The 21,865-nt window shown below is 37.8% G+C and overlaps 2 protein-coding genes across 3 annotated transcripts; one reads left to right on the top strand and one right to left on the bottom strand.

The window, feature by feature from the left end:
- Positions 1–566: 566 nt before the first annotated feature.
- ccdc117 (coiled-coil domain containing 117) lies at positions 567–11,384 on the bottom strand. Of its 2 annotated transcripts, none has more exons than XM_026931010.3 (6): positions 11,276–11,384; positions 8,905–9,062; positions 6,982–7,032; positions 6,166–6,426; positions 4,586–4,729; positions 567–2,891 (listed from the first exon to the last, which is right to left on the bottom strand). In XM_026931010.3, the coding sequence occupies exons 2-6, from the start codon at positions 9,051–9,053 to the stop codon at positions 2,669–2,671; spliced, it is 828 nt and encodes a 275-aa protein (XP_026786811.1). In that variant the 5' UTR covers positions 9,054–9,062; positions 11,276–11,384; the 3' UTR covers positions 567–2,668. The 2 variants fall into 2 exon arrangements, with proteins under 2 accessions (XP_026786811.1, XP_026786810.1); XM_026931009.3 differs by having other exon boundaries at positions 11,233–11,378.
- A 645-nt stretch (positions 11,385–12,029) lies between these two features.
- Positions 12,030–20,814, top strand: tcn2 (transcobalamin II). The gene is made up of 10 exons (XM_026931045.3): positions 12,030–12,117; positions 12,213–12,283; positions 14,146–14,329; positions 14,881–15,050; positions 15,602–15,754; positions 15,884–16,056; positions 16,974–17,148; positions 17,304–17,478; positions 18,590–18,708; positions 20,115–20,814. Exons 1-10 carry the CDS (start codon positions 12,059–12,061, stop codon positions 20,174–20,176), a joined length of 1,341 nt encoding a protein of 446 aa, XP_026786846.3. The 5' UTR covers positions 12,030–12,058; the 3' UTR covers positions 20,177–20,814.
- Positions 20,815–21,865: the final 1,051 nt, after the last annotated feature.

Here is a 21,865-nt window from a genome sequence, read left to right as displayed (position 1 = left end):
ATGATAAATTATACTGCAAGAGTAATGGCATTGCCTAAATGTACAATAAAAAAAAAAAAAAACAGCTCATGTATGCGAGTCGGCTCCCAAAGTTCACCAAAATGATTTGATTCAAAGAGTCGACTCGTTAGAAGAGGAAACATCACTACTGTGTTACTCTTTCTCATATCGATCAGCAACACCAGCTGATTGCAGCCGTCTCGGAGCTCATGTATATTGAAGAGGGCAGTTAGAGTCACAGCGGATTGAAAAGATGGTCATGTCTTGGAGGAAGCACGGCTTAGTCCTCAATCTCGCAGGTTAATATCTGTCATGTGATAGAGAACTGGCTTATGAGTGCGAATCAGTAATGATAAAATGGAGTAAAAATTCCAAAATATATGAATAATATATAAATTAATAAATAAATAATTTAAATTTCACTGCTGCTAATTACACTAATTACACATATTCCATCTATGTACTGTAATTTTTTTATCAATTGTAATCAAATATCATGAGCTGTTTATGGTTGATTATTTTGTACTCGTTTTTTTTTTTTTTTATTAATAAACACATTCACAACCTTTCATAAGTACATCTTTAATTTTATTGAAAAACAGGTCTGACTTTACACACCTTGTTAAAGTGATTGTACAATCAAAAAGCTGAAAAGCAAACCAGAAGAAAGACACAAAATTTTGTCACATTTATGCATTTTCTTTAGACGTGCAGGCTTAGTGGATGTACAGCAGAATGTTCCCGGGTTTGTTGCTATAATAATTCTCAATTCAATTCAATATTGCCTTTTACTCTGAGTTTATTTAGTTGTGAGGATGGAACATTTCATACGATGTGCTCACATAAGAAGAGCATTTCTTTAAAAAAAAAAAAAAAACATCATGAGTGCAGAAATAGTATGCAGGTCACAACTTCCAGATGTGTACATTAAAGTGTACATTAAAGTACACTTGTACATGTACATTAAAGTGATACAGTGTTTTAGCCAAGAATTTTGGCACTCTTCTCTATATTGAAAAACGAACAGAAAACTTGTTCACTTTAATCCTCGTATATAATACAAGTCTAACGGCAGCTGTTGAATTCAGTCTGTTAACGTTAACGGTCACATGAATTGCCGACATTGTAGCGTTCCCAAATTCTTGCGTGAAGCCTTAAATCTGTATAATTCACCCTTTCAGAGACAACAATTTTACAAGGAAGAATGTGTACTTGTGTGGGTCTTATGGCACAGAGAACATACGAAAATATCAGGTGAATGTTCAATTCTGTTTGGTCAGAAGGTGTTGATTAATTTTCTATAACAGCAGCTCTGACAGTAGTGCAACATCAAATCACAGGTTTGTATGAATCGATGCGCTCGTTATCGTTCCATTACGGTATAGCTACTATAGAAACAACGCATTCAAGGGACTTGTATGGTCAATGCACTACATAAACATAAAAAAAAATGTGTGTAATCATTGATGTGGTGACATTTTCTGTGAGGAGATGTTTACTGCCCATTTATGGAAGGAGTCTCCAGTGTCAGCGCTTTGTAAGAGTTAGAGGTAAAGCTGTAACTATAAAAACAGAACATTTGAGAGAGGAAAAAAGACAGGCTGGTGAGGGAATGACTGTTTATAGCTGCTATAACCTAACAGAGAATATGAACACACTTTCCACAACATTATAAGTGTATCTATAAACGGATAAAAAGTATGACATCGTCGTTTAATAAATCATAATAGTAATCGCAGGTAAACTGCTGTAGTATAAGAGGAATAAAACACTTCAGGATGTGGAGTGCTAGCAGTAACTCCGCTTCACTGTCACTCCATCCCGCTGTTGATTATTTTCCTGTAACAGCATGACACACTGTTGTATTCCTTACTCAACAACAACTGCCCTTACACCTCCATTACAAGCGAGTGTTAATTCAAAAGGTTTTCTGTTCCTTTTTTTCAGTACTTGGAGAAATGCAGAAATTCTTGTCACACATGCGAAAAATGCTGCAGATAGAGACCGAAACAGATCATTCTACCTATCGCACACACACCTGTAAGCTCCTGAAAAGACGTCTCATGGATGAAGAACTATTGATAACACGTTTTCTGATAATAGTACACTGTAATGCAAGTCACCCAGTACCAAGAAGTGTTGAACAAAACACTAAGGAGATGTGGGATTTGTTATAAGGTGCTACAGATATGCAGAGTCTGATTCTATCTATGGCTTTGCCATGTATGAATCAGTTTTACTGTCAAATTTATTTTTTTGCGAACAGATCGGAACTGATGAGATAGTGATGACAACCTGAAGCGTAAATATTGGTAAAGATCCTGTATAGTGAATCACTGGCACAGTTGGAAATGAACAGCCACGTTGTCACATTACATCACACTTACATCATATCTGCGTTATGTGAGTATTTGTAGACGTGCATGTTAGTAGTGTGGTGCCTGCGACACAAACTCGGTTATCTCATCAACAAAATACTGTCCAAAGCTGCAAACAAAGGATACACACAATATATGATTCAAGACATGGCACCAAAACTCGCATTTCATCTTCATAGTGCAATAAACAAGAGTTCGACTTTCTGACGTTTTGGCAGAAGTGACACAACCCAAAACCCTCTGGTCGAAGCTCGACAGAAAAAGTCAGTTTCACGCTCGCAGGCTCGAGTCTATAGCTCCATGTCCTCCTCTGTGGAGCCGGAGGCCGCAGGAGGGCAGGCGAGGGGGCTGAAGGTGTGTTCATCCGGCCCTTTAGAGATGGGGATGGGTGTTGGGGTCTGTCTGCACACCGGCTGCTGTTTACGCTGCTGTCTCTGTAGAGAGTCCTTCAGCTGCTGAGTGAGTGGGTCCTCCGGGGGGCGCCATAGCACCAGCTCCATACACGAACGGCTCCTGCACAGGTCAGGGATATATTTCGGGCAACAGTATTTTAATAGCCCTGACCAGCTCTTTGCACGTTACAATCTTTTATTTCAGTATAGATATATATTTCAGTACCCCATGTTGTATAAATCTTAATACAATTTTTTGTTTCTAAAATTTAAATACAATTTTTTTAGTTATCTTCACTATCACCATGTGTACGTGCGCATGCAGCTGCTACACGAGCGGCATTGTTCACACACTCTTGGATATCTTCTGTACGTCTGGAGTATTGAAAGCAGCATCCACTAAATGGCACGTCAGAGCCAAAACATCTCTGTCCATCTGGTTTCCACATGGAACTGTAATGTTTCGTGATTTCATGCACAGCAACGTTAAACACACCGATGAGCTCCGTTTCTCTTTAAAACGTTCTGCCGTCGTCGTGATTGTTGTCATTGGGCTGCGTCTCAAATCGAAAACTCTGACCTTACATTTAAAAATATTTACTAATCTAGAAAATCCAGAAGATTCTGGTCCTCAGAACTGACCTTCTGGTAGTTTTAAGAGGTTTTTAAAACTCAAACACGCATTGTAATAGGAAAACCGGTGAGTGTTATTGCTTAATAACTTAATAAGTATGTGATTTCAGACATGACGTTACTTTGTTTAGTCACCTGAGGACACAGTATCACATCATGCTACATTGCCTCCACTATTTACGCTGGTATTACCAAATGACTGCAAGATACGCTATTATACCACAGCGCTGTTGAATTCTGGATTCTGATTGGTCAGGAGGTGTTGATTAATTTTCTATAACAGCAGCTCTGAGAGTAGTCGTAATTCAATGCAACTGTAATTCAAATTACAGCTCGATAATCAATACGTTATCATTTCTATAGAAACATCTTACACGTGGACTTGTATGGCTGACGTTCGTTGACATGGTGAAGTTTCTGCAAGGAGATGTCTATTTAACATTTTTGGAAGGAGTCTCCAGTGTCAGCACTTTAAAACACTCAGTAGGTTTTCCGACAGAGGAGTTTACGCTTTCCGACTTCTTGGTAACATGACAAGCTGCGTTTTTGTTTTTTTTTTTTTGGTCATGTTAACTTCAAGAAAGAGAAAAGAAGAGAGGCTGGTGTTTATAGCTGCTGTAACGTAAGTGAGAACAGGGACTAACTTTTTTTGGCAGACGTTCTGCAACATTAAATGTAACTATAAATAGATAAAACATACTACATGTCATTCTTTAATTAATACATTTTTTGATTTGGTGACAACTTGCTGTGGTATAAGAGGAATAAACTACGTCGGGGTGGTAATTGCTCTCCGCCGCTGATTATTTAACACTCACAGCAGCATACCCCCTTGTGTTTTATTCCTCACGTAATACTTTCAGCACAAAACTGACTCTAATGAAACACATGATATTGAGGAACATTCTTTGATTTTTGAATTTCTGTGATAATTCTACATTGTGAAGACACTGAAACTGCTCCAAAATAAGAACAAAGACATCAGTTGAACCAGTGTGAATGTGTAAGATTGATCAAACATTAAGATTTGCTGTTATTAGCTGGAAATTAGTTAATGACTGTGCTGTAATAAATGATTTTGGTCTTAAAGTGGTGATGTAATGGCAATAACACTAAGAGAATGTGCAGTTTTGGCCAATTCAGGTGTTGTATGTTATGTGTATTCTGACAGTGGACACTCACACTGATTGTGCTACTGTATGAGGGAGAATGTCGGTGATGCCGCGCTGTAGCCCCTCCCTCAGGCTGTCAGACAGCACAAGCACGGGTCTGCGCTGAGGCGGCTCTATGTCCAGATCCTCATCACTGTCATCCTCCAGAGTGATTCTGAACACACACATGCGCACACGCCCACATACACACATGCACCAGCACCCTCGGAGTGAAACCCAGTCCTCAGCTAGTTTGTACTTATGTTGGAAGACAGAAAAACAAAACCACATGGCAAAAAGTCCTACATTTTGGTTAGCTAACATATGGTGAGCTAGTTAACTAGTTGTGACCTCAACTAAAAATCAGGACGTAGCTGGCGAACGTTTTGGCTCTGAGCTGGTGGAGGAACTGGAATGTGCGAATACACTGCGATTTAGAGTAAACATCAGGCGCTTGGGAGAAAAAGGCTTGTCTGCTTTAGTTAAGATGTAGACATTAGAAAAGTAGAAACGGCTAATTTCTTTCTATAAAGATGTTACGTACAGCAATTAACAATAATGTGTGTATGGAACTAATACAGACGAGCAGTAGCTTTTGTGGTTACTTGGTGGTTACCGTACAACCACGTATATATGTGCACTCTAGGTTCTACTCCAATGGGCTGTTTGAAGGTGTCTATAAGCAGGAAAATTAACATGAGAGACTAATTTAAGATGGAGGGAAAGGGGGCTTGGCTTCCAGGGTGTCAGGTAATATTGGTGCGTTCAAAACACCTATGCAACTGTCAATCATTCCAGATTCACGTCTGCTCCTTTTTTGTGTATTTTTGGTGATTTTTGTAGAAGCATACTCCAGTGTTAAAATGCAGCGCTACTATGCAAAATGTGTTAAATGTCACAGATGTCCTAGCACCTTCATTTTCTCTCAGTAGGGTTAACTGTAAGATAAAATACTGTGTGTGTAGTGAGCAGGAAAGTTATATGACGGCTTTGTGCTGCGGCTCTGTTTCGTCAAACCTGTGTTCCTGATTCTGAGAAGATCTTTGATAATCCGTGCGCGCTGTTTAATCCACCTAGTAAGTAAAAATCCTTCTACCAACAGACGAATCCCGAATCGGCTGATGGGTGTAGTGTAGCAGGGGGTGGGATTCAGACGCATGAGCTACAGCTACAGCTACAGCTACAGCATCGAGGTGTGTTCATTACGTTTAAACATATACAAATGAAAACTTTTCAAAAAGGAGTAGGGTTTTATTTGTCTTTCTCTGGTTGTTGAAGCTATTTGTTCTCTCTAAACATGAATAAATATTAGTTTAAAAAAAAAAAAAAAAAAAACCTAATAGCCTGGGCTGATGATTTATCCGTCCCTGGTTTTCCATTTCCTCCCTGTTTCTCCCACCATCCAAGATCATACCAGGTGAATATGGCTACTCTAAATTGCTTGTCTGTGTGTGTGTGTGTGTGTGAGAGAGAGAGATAGATTCTCTTCTTTGATAGACTAACTTTTCATCCATCTATTCTTATTCCTGGAATGATCCAAAAGTGAGAACTGGTATGAGCAGACAGACACTGACCGAACTTTTCCTCAAATCAGGTATATAAGTCTCTCACCTGTTCTCAATCTCCTGCAGCTTCCTCTGCGCTGCTTCCACCTCCATACAGGAGCCCTCTGTCTCCACCCTGGCGGCAGGTAATGAGTTCTGATTGTACTGTGTGTTTGGGCACGGTGGGACGGCTGTAGTGCAGTGCTGAACTGTGGGAGAACCTGTAGCGCACTCAGCCAGCCACCCTGGGTCTGGTCTGGAGCTTGTGTCCTCCAAGGCATCGGATTCGCCCACGTCCATCATCTTCTGTCTTTTGGCGCTGCAGCCTCTATACGAGGAAACCGACATCATCAACACCAATAAAACCAATCAGCGTTTTAACAACAGATTCTAGAAAGCTCAATCGGACCAATCAGAACGAATCCTGCAGAAGTGCACTGTGAAATGTAGAGCTACGTAGAATAAGCTCGAGTTCTCGAATGAGACAAAAACAAGAACCTCAATTTCAAAGAAAGGAAGAGCTTGACAAACACCTATTAGATGTATAGCTATGAGATGTTTGTGTGTTTCCTTCACTGTAACAAAAGGCATCGTTTTGGGAGTCTTTCAAGTTCAGCGTTTTAATGTGTTTAAAAAGCAACATGATGGCTTGTACTGCATTTTGCTCATAGCTAGTGATTGGAATCAGGAGTTTCGTCCTGTCTCTAAAATGATCATCTGCTATCTGTGCAGTCCCTGTTGATCATAAATCCCCGCCCACAATAACTCGGTGACCAATCAGAACGCAGCACAGCTCCATTTCTGAAAGAATGTGTGTATTGCTGCTTGGACAAGTTTTTTTTTAAAAAATAAAATCCCCCCAAAATACATAGCGAATACATACTCATCGTCTGTCCTTCTCCTGTGCTTCCTCAGACATCTCCTCTCCCAGCTCCTAAAACAAATACACAGAGCAGAACATCAATTTACATGTACGAAGCATCTGCTTGTAGGCTTAAGGCAGAGATTGAGACTTCATGTAGCACATTTTGTAATCTGGAGATTGTATCCTCCAGCCTTATCGTCCAGCCTTAGACGCAAGCTGTGTAGTCTCTAGTTTATGGTGTGTCTAAGCAGACATGTTCACAGATAGACACAGAAGATGTCTCTAGCATCTTTCCTTTTATCCTTGTACTGTAGAAGAGCTCTCTTGGCTGTCGTGTATAATAATTATAATTGATATGGCCTTTGGGAGACCAGAGACTCGACCCTGGCAGCGTCGCTAAACAAGACGAGGCACATTTGTCTCAGTGTCTCTGAGTTTTAGGGTCAGTCTGGCCTCCAAAAGCTTAATTCCTATAACAACCCAATCAAATCACATAAAACAATATTTACAGTCATGTTCAGGATCCATATAAACGAACACATCTCAGGCCTGACACCCAAAAATGTGATGATTATTACGCGCAAAATAGGGGTGGGTGATATGACAAAATATATCATATCATGACTCTCCAAGACATTTCTACAATACACCATATGCATCACGATATATAAAACTGCCAGGAATACAGTAGCTTTTCATTTAAATAAATAAATAAATAAATAAAAACTGTTATAAATCATAATTACTAACAAACCCACTTATAGTATATAGTTTAATTTTTTTTATATTAAAAATATTTTTATTTATAGAAAAAATAAATACAAATACTAAACAGTGAAAAGAAAAAAAAATCAAAAATTAGGTTTAAAATCTGTAACATTTTACCATTTTAAAGTTTACGTACATCATATCAGCTACATGCAGTCAGTTTGTAATTATTTACTAAAAAAATTAATGCAACAAAAAAGATATCATGATGTCTGTGATGTATCTCAGAAATGTTTATTGTGATGTAATTTATTACAATATCGATATTATATTGTCATATCGCCCTAACACAAAGTGTAGTATTGTTTCAGGCAATATAAATATAAATATAACACAGGGTTATCAGGTGCAATGTAAAGTAAAATGTTCTGTCTGGAAAGCAGGGTTATGACACTGGATCAGTGTGTGTGTGTGTGTGTGTGTGTGTGTGTGTGTGTGTGTAATGATTGACTACGTGGCTCAAGTATAAAAAATACAATACAGTCAAAAGTATGGGGACACCTGACCATCACAACCATATGTGCCTACACCAGAACCATATGCATTACCACAGATTTAGCCCTGTTATAATGAGCTCCACTCTTCTGGGAAGCTTTCCACTAGATGTTGGAGTGTGGCTGTGGGGATTTGTGTTCATTCAGCTATAAGAGCATTAGTGAGATCAAGCACTGATGTTGGTGAGGAGGTCTGGGGTGCAGTCAGTGTTCCAGTTCATCCCAAAGGTGTTCAGTGGGGTTGAGGTCAGGGCTCTGTGCAGGACACTCGAGTTCTTCCACTCCAACCTTCACACACCATGTCTTCATGGAGCTCAGCTTGTGCACATTGTCATGCTGGAACAGGTTTGAGTTCCAGTGAAGGGAAATTGTAATGCTACAGCATACAAAGACATTCTGTACAGTTATGTTCTTCCAACTTTGTGGGAACAGTTTAAGGAAGAACCACATATGGGTGTGATGGTCAGGGGTGCACATACTTTTAAAGCTCAGTGAACAGTAATGGAGTGCATGATAAAGAGTTTTAGTGTGTGTAATGAGGAGGCTGGAGGTTTGAGGGAGAAAGCTGTTCTATTTTCTCACGTCCCCCCTCCCTAAGATTTATTTTGATAAATCATAAATCAGACACGCCGTATCCAAGCCTGGAGTAACGACTCAGACCCACATCTCTAACACTCACGAGTTGGTCATGGAGCTTCCCGGCAGATGGAGTGAGCCGCCGGTTTGTCCCTTTGAGATGCTCATATCAGGAACGGTGAAGTGTGGAAGAGAAGAGAACATGGAGGGAAAGTATCCTAGGTCCCGGCTCCCTGGACTGGCACTCTGCATCCTGTCTGACTGTAAACATCAACAACAACAATCAATAAAGATAAAAAAAAATAATAACAATGAATCATAGAGCTGGCCAATATGACGATTATGTTATATTGACATCGAGATAAATTATGACACGATACACCTTTCTGAGATATTGCAGGTATCATGATTTCTATGGACTTTTGACTTTATTAACTAATAATTTAAAATAAATTATATATATGATAAAATAATATATTACCACATATTAAATATATCGTTAAGTTTTTCATGTTAGTCGTTTTCATTATTTTATTTAAAGGTGCAAGAGTCAATATTTTTCCGTTTTTACTAGTAGTTGAAAATTATTTAGAAATGATAAAAAGTAATATTTTAAGCCTTTGTCTCAGAAAAAGTGTATTACTTGGAAACCTGCCTTCTGGTCTGGAATGTTTGTTTTTATTTGGATTGGCCGCCTGTCAGTCATTTTATAGCCACGCCCCCAGCGCCACGTCACATCATTACGATGTAACCGATGTAAACGATGTAAAGTTGCACATTTACAGAGCTGTAACTCAGCTTTCGAGCAGATGAATGTATCCGAGTGCGCTTGAAAGTGATTTCATGAGAGTCCTTGCTCATACTGATTCAAGTTGAACCACCATAAGTTGTAGGGGCGGAGCTTTGTGTATATGGGTGGAAATGGGGGCGGGGTCAATGAGTAAAAAAAAAAATCATTCAAATCCATGCGTTTAACCGCAAGAGTCTTTCTTTCCTAATGCGCCTTTAAACAAAATAACATGATTAATGACATTGATGTAAATAAATATTTAAATAAAACGCATTTCATTATTTATTTATTTATTTAAAATTTAGATTTATTTCTCTAAAAACACTTCCACACACATTACTGTGCAAAAGTCTTAGGCAGCCTATTTTTTTTTAGTACAAACTTCATTATAGATTTTTATTTTATGACTTCTACATTATTGATTCAGTACAAAAACTTTTTAGATTCCAAACATTAGTTTTCCAGCACAAAATTAAATGTTACAGAAAAATGTTTATATGTCAGTAAAGAAAGCAGCAGATTCCATAAGAGACACTTTTCAGATAAAAACATAATGAAGGCTGCTGGGTTTCGCTGCAGAAATAAGAAGCGAGTCGACAGTCAAAGTCTCCAGAAGAACTGTGGCTGCTTCTGCAAGATGCTCAGTAACACTTCCAGCTCATTTCCTTATAAAACTGCACACACTGCACCTGAGAATACTGGTTTATTTTTTTTAAGTGAAGGATCTTCACACCAAATATTGACTTTGATTCATTTATTACAGTTTACTGCTCTTTATAGTATTTTTTTTTTAATGTAGAAACATTTAATTTCATTATTTCTGAAGGCATCTTAGCTCTACAGCATTTCTTTGCTTGTGCCTAAGACTTTTGCACAGTACTGTGTGTATATATATATATATATATATATATATATATATATATATATATATATATATATATATAATAAATAAATTAATTAATTAAAATAAATACAAACGGTGTAACTTGGAAGCAACTGATTTGCGGCAGTTAATTATTAACTTAATTAAAAAAAATTAAAAATCTTTATCTAAGTGGGATTTTTTTTATATATTATATTGTGACATTATATTGTGTATCTTTAAGTATCGTGATATGATATTTTTGTCATATCGCCCTGCACATGCTGTGAGAATGAGCAAGCAGCAAGAAATATCCATAACAGTTACATAATATTACAAAATGTACATTATTACAGCTATGTTGGCTAATATTGCATTAAATAAACATCACACTGTCTCTTTTTAGCTGCATAATTGTGTCTAACTTCATCAATTTAAACTATTTAATATATTTTAGATGAATAATCTTGTAATTGCTGCTGTTAGTTTCTTCCATCGTTCTGCGGTACAACCCCTTTAACTCACCTAATCCCAAATACCTACACCTTCCCTACTATACCTCCCTATATAGGGAGCGAAACTCCTCTATTCGCGCCCTATCTAGTGCACTACAGTTTCCAAGACGCCGCCATTTTGGACAGACCGCCCATGTACATTAAACTATTTTGGGCCAAAACGCAAGCTGCAAAGTTACACATCCTTTCAACAGCCAACAAATATTTACAATACCGCATAAAACTGTGTTGCTTAAGTCGCTACTTCGAGCAGTAAACACTTACCAAAGTTAGCGAGCGCAGAAATGACGAAAAAAATACAACTCACGGAGAAATGGATCTGAGCTAGCAACTCCGCTACCACCGACAAAACACATACGTGAGATTGCGCGTGAACCAGAGAACACGCGATACATTTCTGGAACGCGCGTGGCTGATGGGATTTGTAGTCCGTTAGCTGACGTTTGTAGTCTACATCCGGGTATTATCGAAAGTAAGGAAACGAATCCGTAATTCAAACCCAGATGGATGAGGTATTATTATTATTATTATTATTATTATTATTATTATTATTATTTACGCCGTAAAGATCGTATTTTATTTTATTTTAAAAGTATTTTAAGCAAGTTACGTGACGGACAGGACTGTAACGTCATCTGTCCGTTAGATGACGTCGGCAGTCCACTTCCGGGTAAAAAAATCGTAAACAAATCCTCAATTTAAACATATAAAAGGACGAGTTGTGTTTAGGTAAATTTTATATGAGATAAAGATTTACAAGTTTTAAAGTTTAATATCAACAAGCGAATGTGAACAAAAAATACTGCAGCGACTTGTAGTCCATAATATGACGTTTGTAGTCCACTTCCGGGTACATCGTAAACAAAGACAACATTTAAACACACAGAATGACGAGATGTTTATTTATTTACTTACTTACTTATTTATTATTGACGTTATTGAAGTTTGAAGTTTAATAACAACATTATTAAAATTAAAGCGAAAACTCAACACAAGAGCTCATTTGCATTTCCGCTACCTTTAACCCCGCCCTTTGTTTTGGTACTTCGTCACGTGACGAATGGGACAGTAACTTTCTTGTACAGTCCAGATGAATAGGTGGTGCAGAGGTGCATCGTCCATTCAGAGCACATTATCCCTGGAAGGAAGGTGAGATTTAAGCTGAAATCGCTGTATTTTGTGAGTTAGCGTGTCGGTAATTTCCTGACTGCAGTGTGAATCTCTGTCATGGGGTTATTTTGTAGATCAGCTGTGATGAAGATGATCATCTGCATTCTAGCTGCTCTGTTTGCTCTGACTGCAGCAGATACATGCGGTAATTATTACTCACTCCAGCTCTCTTCTCTTTCTCACTACTTATTAGTGTTATAAACATGTTATATTTCAGCAGTTACATTGTTACACTTATCTAATAACTACAATAATCAGTCTAATAATAATAATCGACCTGTAACTGAATACAAACAATCAACAGCTTTCAGTTCAAACATGGAGGCTATAAATACCAATTTAAAATGTATAGTTTTAACAAAACTACAAAAATGTATTTTGTATAATATTCATTTGTAGGTGGAACATTAAGGACTAAGATTATGATGCTTCATATTTGCTTTATGCTCCTAATATTTAAGTACCTGGAATATATTCATTAACAAAATCTACACTGAAATGAATTAAATTTTTTATTGCTTTTCTGTTTTTTTGTTATTATCATCATCATCATCATTATTATTATTATTATTTAAAATCTATTATTTATTATTAAAATTTATTTATTTATTTTCTGGTGCTTTGTTGCCTGGCAGCAAGATGAAAAGCAAAGATTTTATATAAAACCACTTCTCTGTCTTTTTCTTACTCTCCATTTTCATGACTCACCATACACTCATGCATTATTATATTTAAAAATTTATTTATCTTAAGATTTTGCTGCAAAGTACGACTGGAGGCACAATGTCATATAAAAACTCAAATTCAACTCATTATTATTAATCATGGAGCTAGCTGTTATATTATTTAATATATTACTATAATGTAGGTTGAATATTTGAATATTATTTTTGTTTTATTTTGTGGAGGGTGTTGTTGTCATGTCAGATCACATGTCAGATTTTAGTAAATTAATCGGGGTCGAGGTGTGTATAAGGAACAGGGACAAGAGAGAAAAAAATGGAATGGAACATTGGAAAATAAATTTTATTTGGATGATCCATTTAGGTTAGTAATTTAATTTTAATTTCTGAGACTGTATTGGCTTTTTTGTGGGGAGTTTGGGAGTTTTTATTTATATATAATTGATGTCACTTCCCTCTGATACTCCCACTGAGGTAAATGATTATGGCAAAAAATCAGAATTTCATCATCATGGACATTTTTCTTTGTACTTGGCTCTCTGAGTTTATTTAGCAGTGTTTGTAGAGACAGCCGCATGTTTGAGAGAGAGAGAGAGAGTGTGTGTGTGTCAGTGACAGTGTGTAGGGGTCGAGTCATGTGGGGTCGTGAACTCTTTGGTATTTAGTAAGCGTTTTTGTGACCTGTACGTGCTCCAGGAAAGTTTCTTACAGTATTGCAAAATCCTGTCACCTGAGTCAACGGTTTTTCAGCTCAGTTTGTTCTGTGCTGCACATATCTGTTTAAACACATCTGATCAAATATGACGAAATTGTGCAAGAGGGCAAAAACGTGTATACATGAATGAGTGCAGAGAGTGTGTTGTTAACGAACAAACAACAAACTAAAAAAACCCTGAAAGTAAAAAAAAAATTGTAACTGAAATCAAATAACGTTCCAAAATTAAATAAAGCACCACAGCTATATTAAAACTAAAAACATTACCTCTGAAACTGAGAGAAATAAAATGAAAGGAAGAGGAAATGTAATAATCAAAAGAAACTCAATCAATAATAATAATAATAATAATAATAATAATAATGTACTGAGAAGTGAAGATACAAAAACACCACCACAATTTTTATTCTGTGTATTGAACTAAAATGACCAAATAAAAATAAATAAATAAATAAAACAGAAAAAAAGCAAAAATTCTAAAAAAGTCAAATGAATTCTGAAGGAAAAACTGACCCCAAAATTGGCTTGTGGGATATGAAACCCCGCTCCACCAACCTCAGCTTACTTTGTGTATTTTTTTTTTTTAAATTTTACACACTTTCTTCACAGGCTCGGATACTAAAGATCTCCTGCTCAAGCTGAATAAGGATCTGCTGCGCGCCACCGAAAGCCAGGAGTCTCTTCCCAACCCGAGCATACACATCGCACTGCGCCTCTCCCCTCAGCACAACCTGGTCAAAGAGGGCCAGTACCTCGACCAGCTCAAGACCAAGTTCCATGAGGACATTCAGAGGTACTGAGCTCTTCTTTTATTCTGGTGCACATCAACTATATCTAGGTGGTCTGGCTGCACTAAATTTAAATTTCCCATAGGAGTGAATATATATATGTGTGTGTGTGTGTGTGTGTGTGTGTGTATGTGTGTGGTGCCCTGTGATGGAGTGATATCCCATCCCGGGGGTATTCCCACCTCACGCCCAGTGTTTCCAGATCCACTTAGTGATTGTTGGATTGTGTAAATGCTGTGATTGATCACTCAGAAGCTCTTGTGTGGAAATTCCAGAGTACCTGAGGGTGGTCAGTACGCAAAGTACAGGTGTAGCTGAAGGTTTTCGTTCCAACCAATCAGAAGCCACACATGATTCCACTGGGTGTTCCATCACTTGCTCTTGGCCTGCAGCCATTTTGGCCTTTTGTGGATAAGATCGGACGTCTGTAAACAATCACAGCTCACTGAGTGATTCAGTGTTACTCCTTGAAGTTTTAATTCACGCATCACCATACTCGATATACTAACATACTACATAGCAATAAATATCGCTTCTTTGTCTCTCTTGCCCTCAGCACTCTGAACAAGGGACAGCCTGTGGTGGGCCGCCTCGCCCTCTACGTGATGGCGTTAAAAGCTTCCTGCCAGGAACTGAGAAATGTATCACTGTCGACGGGTGAGAAGAGCGAACCTCTGCTCACACACATGAAGAAACAGATGGAGTTGGAGAAGGACCACATTGCATGTGAGTTGTTTCTTTCTCTCTCTCGCTGTGTTTTTTTTCTTTCATTCCTGTGCTAGTCTTATATATGTATATTCATCCAGTGATGAGAGACAATAACAGTGATTAGAAAGAGACACTGAGAACATCGCAAGGACTCATGATACAAAGCTGAAATAATTACAGCGCTTCAGGATTAGAGTTTTACAGCGTATGTCAATAAATATAGACATGCCTTTTTCTGGTATCAGGAAAATAGAAACAGGAAGTAACATGACAAATTGAACCAATAATGCCACTCGGATGAGCACAGACATGATGGGGACTGTGCCATGGTTTGGTTGAAGTAGATCCCAGACATCTCTGGGCTCAAACAGCTCCAGAAAAAAAGGTTACCAATAATTTAAGTCTAATAAAGTGGCCATTAAGTGAACAAAGTGTTTAAAATCCCATCAACATCACCGCTGTACCTGATAAACTCCACAATTAGACCTAGCATATAAACTGGCAAGTGAGTAAATGAGGTCCTGTTTGCGATTTTGTGAACTGTTTGTGTGTTTTTATTTTCCTCTCAGCGAGCCATCGTCCCCTGACCAACTACTACCAGTACTCTCTGGGCATTCTGGCTCTGTGTGTCAGCGGAGTGAGAGTGAGCTCTCATGTCAGCCACAAGCTCACCCACGCCGCCCTGCACACCCAATTCGAACACGGTGACTCCGTATGTGTGGGTGAGTTCACACAGCTCACTAACTGTATCCACGTTTCGTTTAGATTTATTCACTTGGAGGATGATTAAGCCCAGAAGAAGAATGTGTCAGAGAGTGTTTGAATGTGCTCCGCTCTCTCACCCTTCCCAGACACCCTTGCAATGGCAGGCATGGCTCTGCAGTGTCTGAAAGATGCTGAAACCCCGGTTAAAAACAAGGAGGAGTTGGAAAAGGCTTTGACCACCATCAAAAAGAAGCTTCTGGCCTCACAGCGACCCGATGGCCACTTGGGCAATGAGTTCAGCACCGGCCTGGCTGTGCAGGTGAGACTCAGGGTGATCCAAATAGATCAGACTTCTACACAGTAGAGTGCTCATCTGGGGTCTGGTTGTTGTCTAAAGAATATAAATCCAAAATACACAAATCTCAGTGAAAGAGGTGTGCGCCTATGTGCCTGTCAGTCACAGTGAAGGAGGCGTGGCTTCTATGCTTGTTCTTCCCGCTGAAGGAGGTGTGGCCTCTGTGCTTGACAGTCCCCCCGAAGGAGGTGTGGCTTCTGTTCTGTCAGTCTCACTGAAAGAGGTGCGGCCTATATGGCTGTCAGTCCCAGTGAAGGAGGTGTGGCTTCTGTGCCTGTCAGTCCTAGTGAAGGACATGTGGCCTCTCTATTGCTGCATTCGACTAGAGGTCGTAACTCGTAATTCCTGACATCCAACTAGGAAAAATCAAAGAAAACACCCCTCAACTCAGAATTTTTACTCTGTAACTCGCAATGGTCTCCTCAACTCCTGACTTCCTCTGAGTTCAGCAAGTGACATCAAATCAACATGGCCGCTCACAGCGCTTCTTACCTTTAAACATGCAGACATATTCGCTTGTTAAATCTGTAACACTGACTATACAGATCACTGTTTTGAGGAGATAAGTGTACATCACTAATCACAGTTAACTGCTAGCTTGTTGCTAACAATCATTTAGGTGTCCATGTTTTTTTTCTACTTTGTAGCTTGAATGCACAGAGCACTAAAAAGTCAAATGCAGCATATCTGTCAGTCCCAGTGAAGGAGGCGTGGCATTTGTGCTTGTCAGTCTCGTTGAAGGAGGCGTGGCCTCTGTACCTGTCAGTCATACTGAAGAAGTGTGAAGTACATGTATAATGTGGTAAAAAGACCAAGAGTTCAGAGTGAAGATAAGCCACAGAGGCATCACTATCACTATTTGTACTATTTGTCCGTTTCAGGCTTTATTGGCGATGGGCAACAAAGTAGATGAGTGCTCTGCGCCTATGATGGCTCTGTGGTCTGATGTTAAAAAAGGTACCTACCACAACCCCATGGCGATCTCTCAAACCCTGCCTGCTCTCCAGCAACGCACGTATCTCCACCTGAAGAACAAGGAATGTATTGATGAAGACGGTTTGTAATACAGCTAATACACTCACAATTCATTTACACCAATTAGAACCAGTCATATCACGAAGTAGAAGTGGAGACATTATGGATAAAATATTTTAATATTTAAGGTGTAACTTTGCTATGCTCATGCTATGTTGCAAAACTTTCTTTCACAGACTCTCTCGATGTGGATCCTGTTCCAGTTGTCCCGACCCCGATGCATGTTCATGTGCAGGTGGAGGTGGAGGTGGTAAAAGCAGACGGCTCGTCCTTCACTTATCAGATCAACGTTACCAGCGGCGTCTCACTGCTCGACAGTCTCACACTGCTTCAGCAGCAGACGGACTTCAAGTCAGTCTCGTTTATCTGACCGTTTAAGCACAAAAGTAACAAAGATGCTCAGAAATTCTAATCTCACTAACAGCAGGGTTATTATAGCTAAAGAAATGTAAAAATATAAACAAAACAATATACGAATATTGCTCAATAAACAATAAATGCAAATATTCTTTAATATTCAACAAATACTGATATTACTTAATAAACGACTAACAAAAACTAAAACTATTACCTTTAAAATTAACTTCAATTAACATAATACATAATCTCCTTTTTTTTTATTTTCCACACAACGTTTGTGAGGATGTTTAGCTAGTTTATGATGCTGTTTGCTAGTAAGCTAGCAACATAGCATGAGCTATTTATACAGTATACAATGTCATGTCTTTTATGTTAGTTGACTATCTTTAGCAACTTTATTTAATTTATTCCAACCTGGCACATAAGTAAAAAAAAAAAAAAATCCGTGTAATACTGCATGACTTTGTAAGCTGTGTAAGTAATTTTCTTAAACTCGTAAGTAATTTCTGCTAAAGAACACTGTTGCTTTTTGTTCCTTTCACTACTTTGGAGAAACATGAGGTAAAAGTACTTGAAGTGACCATTTATAAACTACTGTGTGAATGTACAAACTACCATACTAAGAATTATGCATAGAAAATGCTAAAAGGAAAAAAAATGCTAGCTAGTTTCATTTTACACTTGCTAATAGGAGAAAGATGCTAAGTGACTAGGAAAGAAGTCAGATTCTGTGGCTAAGGTGAAATGAGTTTCAAACACAGACACTTTGTTCATTTTGAATTATAGATGAATTTATATGCAATTTCCTGCTCACAGAAACAAACCCCTGAACAAAGATTTTGAAATCTCTCTCTCGTTTTATATGTTTTACCACAGAAACCATAGCTAATAGTAAAGCGCTAATAGAGTGGAGCTAAAGAGCAGCTTTAAAGAGCTAAAGCTGAGTGAGAGGTTTAAGCTGGTGCTTTGCTATGTTTACGTTCTGATATGATCGTCTGTGTGGGAGTCTGAAGGCCATTTTGTGTGTTTGTTATGTTTGCTAGTTGTAGCGAAGCTCAGTCCGTACCGTTCGGGTTTACAGAGTGTATTTTTTATGCTGCAGGTTTGAGACGGAGGACAGTCTGTGGGGGCCGTTCCTTAGTGTAGTGAATGGAGAACAAGCACGACAGACCGACCGGAGATACTGGCACCTTGCTTCAGATGGAAAAGGCCTGAGTCAGGGTAAGACCCACACACACAGTTCTTTTGTCTAACTGGCCTTGTGAGGATCTTTCGCTGACATAATTATTAATCTAGTTAATAAATGCTATACTACACCTACATTTAACCCTAGCCTTAGCCTCAGTAACCTAAAGGAAACCTTGTGGCTTGTGGAGACCAGCCAAAGATTGCTATTACTATTCTTGCGAGGACATCTAGTCCCCACACACACACACACACACACACACACACACAAACACACACACACACACACACACACACACACACCATCATATACCAATACTGTATATTTACATTTATATACAAATACGTGCTCAAATGAACATATTTTTAGCAGTAGGAAATATTTTTGTTGTATTTGTTCCAAAAAAAGCCCATGGGTTCACAGATACACAGATTTTTCTTATCACCGGAAAAGTGAGTAAATAAAATGTGAGGTAACTTTTTTTTTTATATATATATATCTTGCGATAACAAAACTTTCCCTTAGATTATAAGAGTCATTTCAAATTCATGACATCTAAAATATTTTTTTTTTTCAAAGAATTGTGAGAAATTTTATTCTGCATACCATTCCACACAAGTCTGTAATAGAAATAGCATAAAACATATTACACATGTAGAAGAAATGCTTTACAATGCATTCATATTAACAAAACGTTCACTGATCACATGGTTAAAACCATCAGAACACTGTTGCTAGGCAACTGGCCTATATAAACGCAGAGCTAGCTGATGCTAGCAAGCTTTTTAGATTGCAGTGTAGCTTTTAAGTCTTTTATACAGACAACTTAAAGGTGATGTGAGTGGAAACAACACAGAATTGTCAGGAATATCAACATTTACCTCAGATTTGTTGTTACATTGCTAAGAAAATACACCGTATGACTAAAATGACTCTGTAACTACACTTAGCATAAACCGCTAACCAAACTTCTATTTGATAGAAATGTACCATACTGAGAGACACTGGAGCCTCACAACTCATGAACTCTGAGCTAAACTTTTAAATAAAGATGTATTTTGCTTAAATTTGACTTCAATTTTTAGTCAAATCTTTACACACTACATCATTTGAACGTAGCATAAGCTTCTGTTAAGTTAGTAAACCACTGCACATTGAACTCATTATCTCTGGAAAACAAAAGAAATTGTCATTATTTTAGGGAAACGTCAGTCATTTGGTGTTAACGCGATGAATTACCTGAGGTCACTATAAAACAAAATGACTAACTAATAAAATTAGTAAAATTATCGAGTCATTTTGATGATGAAAAAGGAGGCAAATGTGTGAATGTGAATTCATGGCCATTTTAGGACTTTTATATACTCTAAATAATCTGCAAACTGCAAATGTGGATACACTTTTTAAGCATTTTCTCCAGCTGTATGCTTTTTCTTTTCAGGCATAAAAGACTATAAAATTGAAGCAGCTCAGAAGATCACCATCAAGAACACCAGCTACTGATCTGGGTCCAAAATGAGACAAGGGAATCTTTAATCAGAATAGTACTAGTTAGTTTTTAGTGCTCATCTATCTTTTTAATGGATGTTTTATACAACAGTTAGTTCCAGTCCACTAATCTGATTGGTCGAGCAGCGTGTCAGTAGTGCTGATATTCAGTATAACAGCACGGGGACATGTAAATGTGTGTATCACGCTGCGTGGCTGTGTTCGCTACATAAAATCCCACTTCTAGGACTAGTTCGTTACACTGAAACTGTTACTACACTTACTACGTACTACTTAGTCAGTCAGTTACCATGGCGTTACTATAGCGTTGCCATGGCAACACGTAACACTCTGTCCAGCTGCGGCTTCTTTGGGAACTATTTTTGTTGACGGAGCAAAAATAAACCAAATATTTGGCCATGTTGTGTCAGTTACTCGATATTAATTTCTTGTTTACAAAACTGCTGTATGAAAGCAGTATCACACTCGCAGTCGTGCCGTTGTACTGAATACCTGCGGCCTCGTGCCTACAGCCGAATCACGGCCGCGCTGATCGTCACTACAACAGCACGATTGTGAGCAGGATATTGCTTGGTGATATGGTGTAATTTTTCCATGTAGCAACTTCAACAATAAAGTAATTTTAGTATGTGTATGTGTGTATGTGTATGTGTTATTTTGAATGAGTCATTATTTCTGTTTTGACAGTTTGTTTGTGGGGTATAAAAAATGTTGCGGAACTAAAAATGTTGCCAGATCAAATCGATATTTTAATAAAGTTTCTTATTTACTATTTTAAAAAAGGCCACTGGAGAACATCATGTTTTTGTCTTTTTCATTTTTCAGATAGAAGTTAAACAGGGATTTTTAATCTTTAATGTGCAGTCACTTTCTTTAGGTGACGTAACTATTAATACCAAAAGCTTTTTTAAAAGATTTTTTTAAGAAATGAGATTTTTTGGGGGATTCTGTTGGTTACTGACATTTAAATAAATAAAGTAAATAACAAATAAATGTAATGTTATTGATGTACACGTTCATCAAAGTATAATTCTGATATTTGTAAATGAACAATAAATAGTTTAGTGTGTCCTAATGAAAACAAATTTTGATTTGTTTAAATATTTTGTTTAGGCATCTGAATAATTTTGTGACATAAAATTATAAAAGCGAATAATCTATAAAAAATGTTTGAGTGTTAAAGGTATATAGTTTCTCCAGTAGAAATTTGAATTATTGTATTGACAACAACAACAATAATAATAGTAATAATAATAATAATAATAATAATAATAATAATAATAATAATAATAATAAGTGCTTTATGTAAACTATAAATTCTATAGTTGCTGAACTAAAATCTGTGTTTTATTAATTAGGACTTTAATTTTGACCATAAATGACTGAAGCTAGTTTTCATTAAATCCCGCCTCCTTTACTATGATTGGCTAACTGTATCTAGCCTTCCTGATCTATCCGGTAATTTTCTACTTTATTAATGTTAATCTATTTCAGATTTGTGTATTTTATGACACAAATTGTGATTAAAAAAATATTCGATTTTTCGTTTCTAGCCGCTATGCTACATCTCCTGTCCAGCGCGTTTCCAAGCGTTTCATGGTTGCTAAGCTGGCGTTTGTGTGGACCAATCGGAGGACAGCTTTAAGTCGTGAGTGTTACTACTGACCAATGGCAGCGCAGGAG

This window comes from Pangasianodon hypophthalmus, chromosome 24, assembly GCF_027358585.1.
Source record: "Pangasianodon hypophthalmus isolate fPanHyp1 chromosome 24, fPanHyp1.pri, whole genome shotgun sequence".
NCBI classification, from domain to species: domain Eukaryota; kingdom Metazoa; phylum Chordata; class Actinopteri; order Siluriformes; family Pangasiidae; genus Pangasianodon; species Pangasianodon hypophthalmus.
Note: the sequence above shows the minus strand (reverse complement) of the source record. Positions and strands in the feature narration are given on the sequence as shown.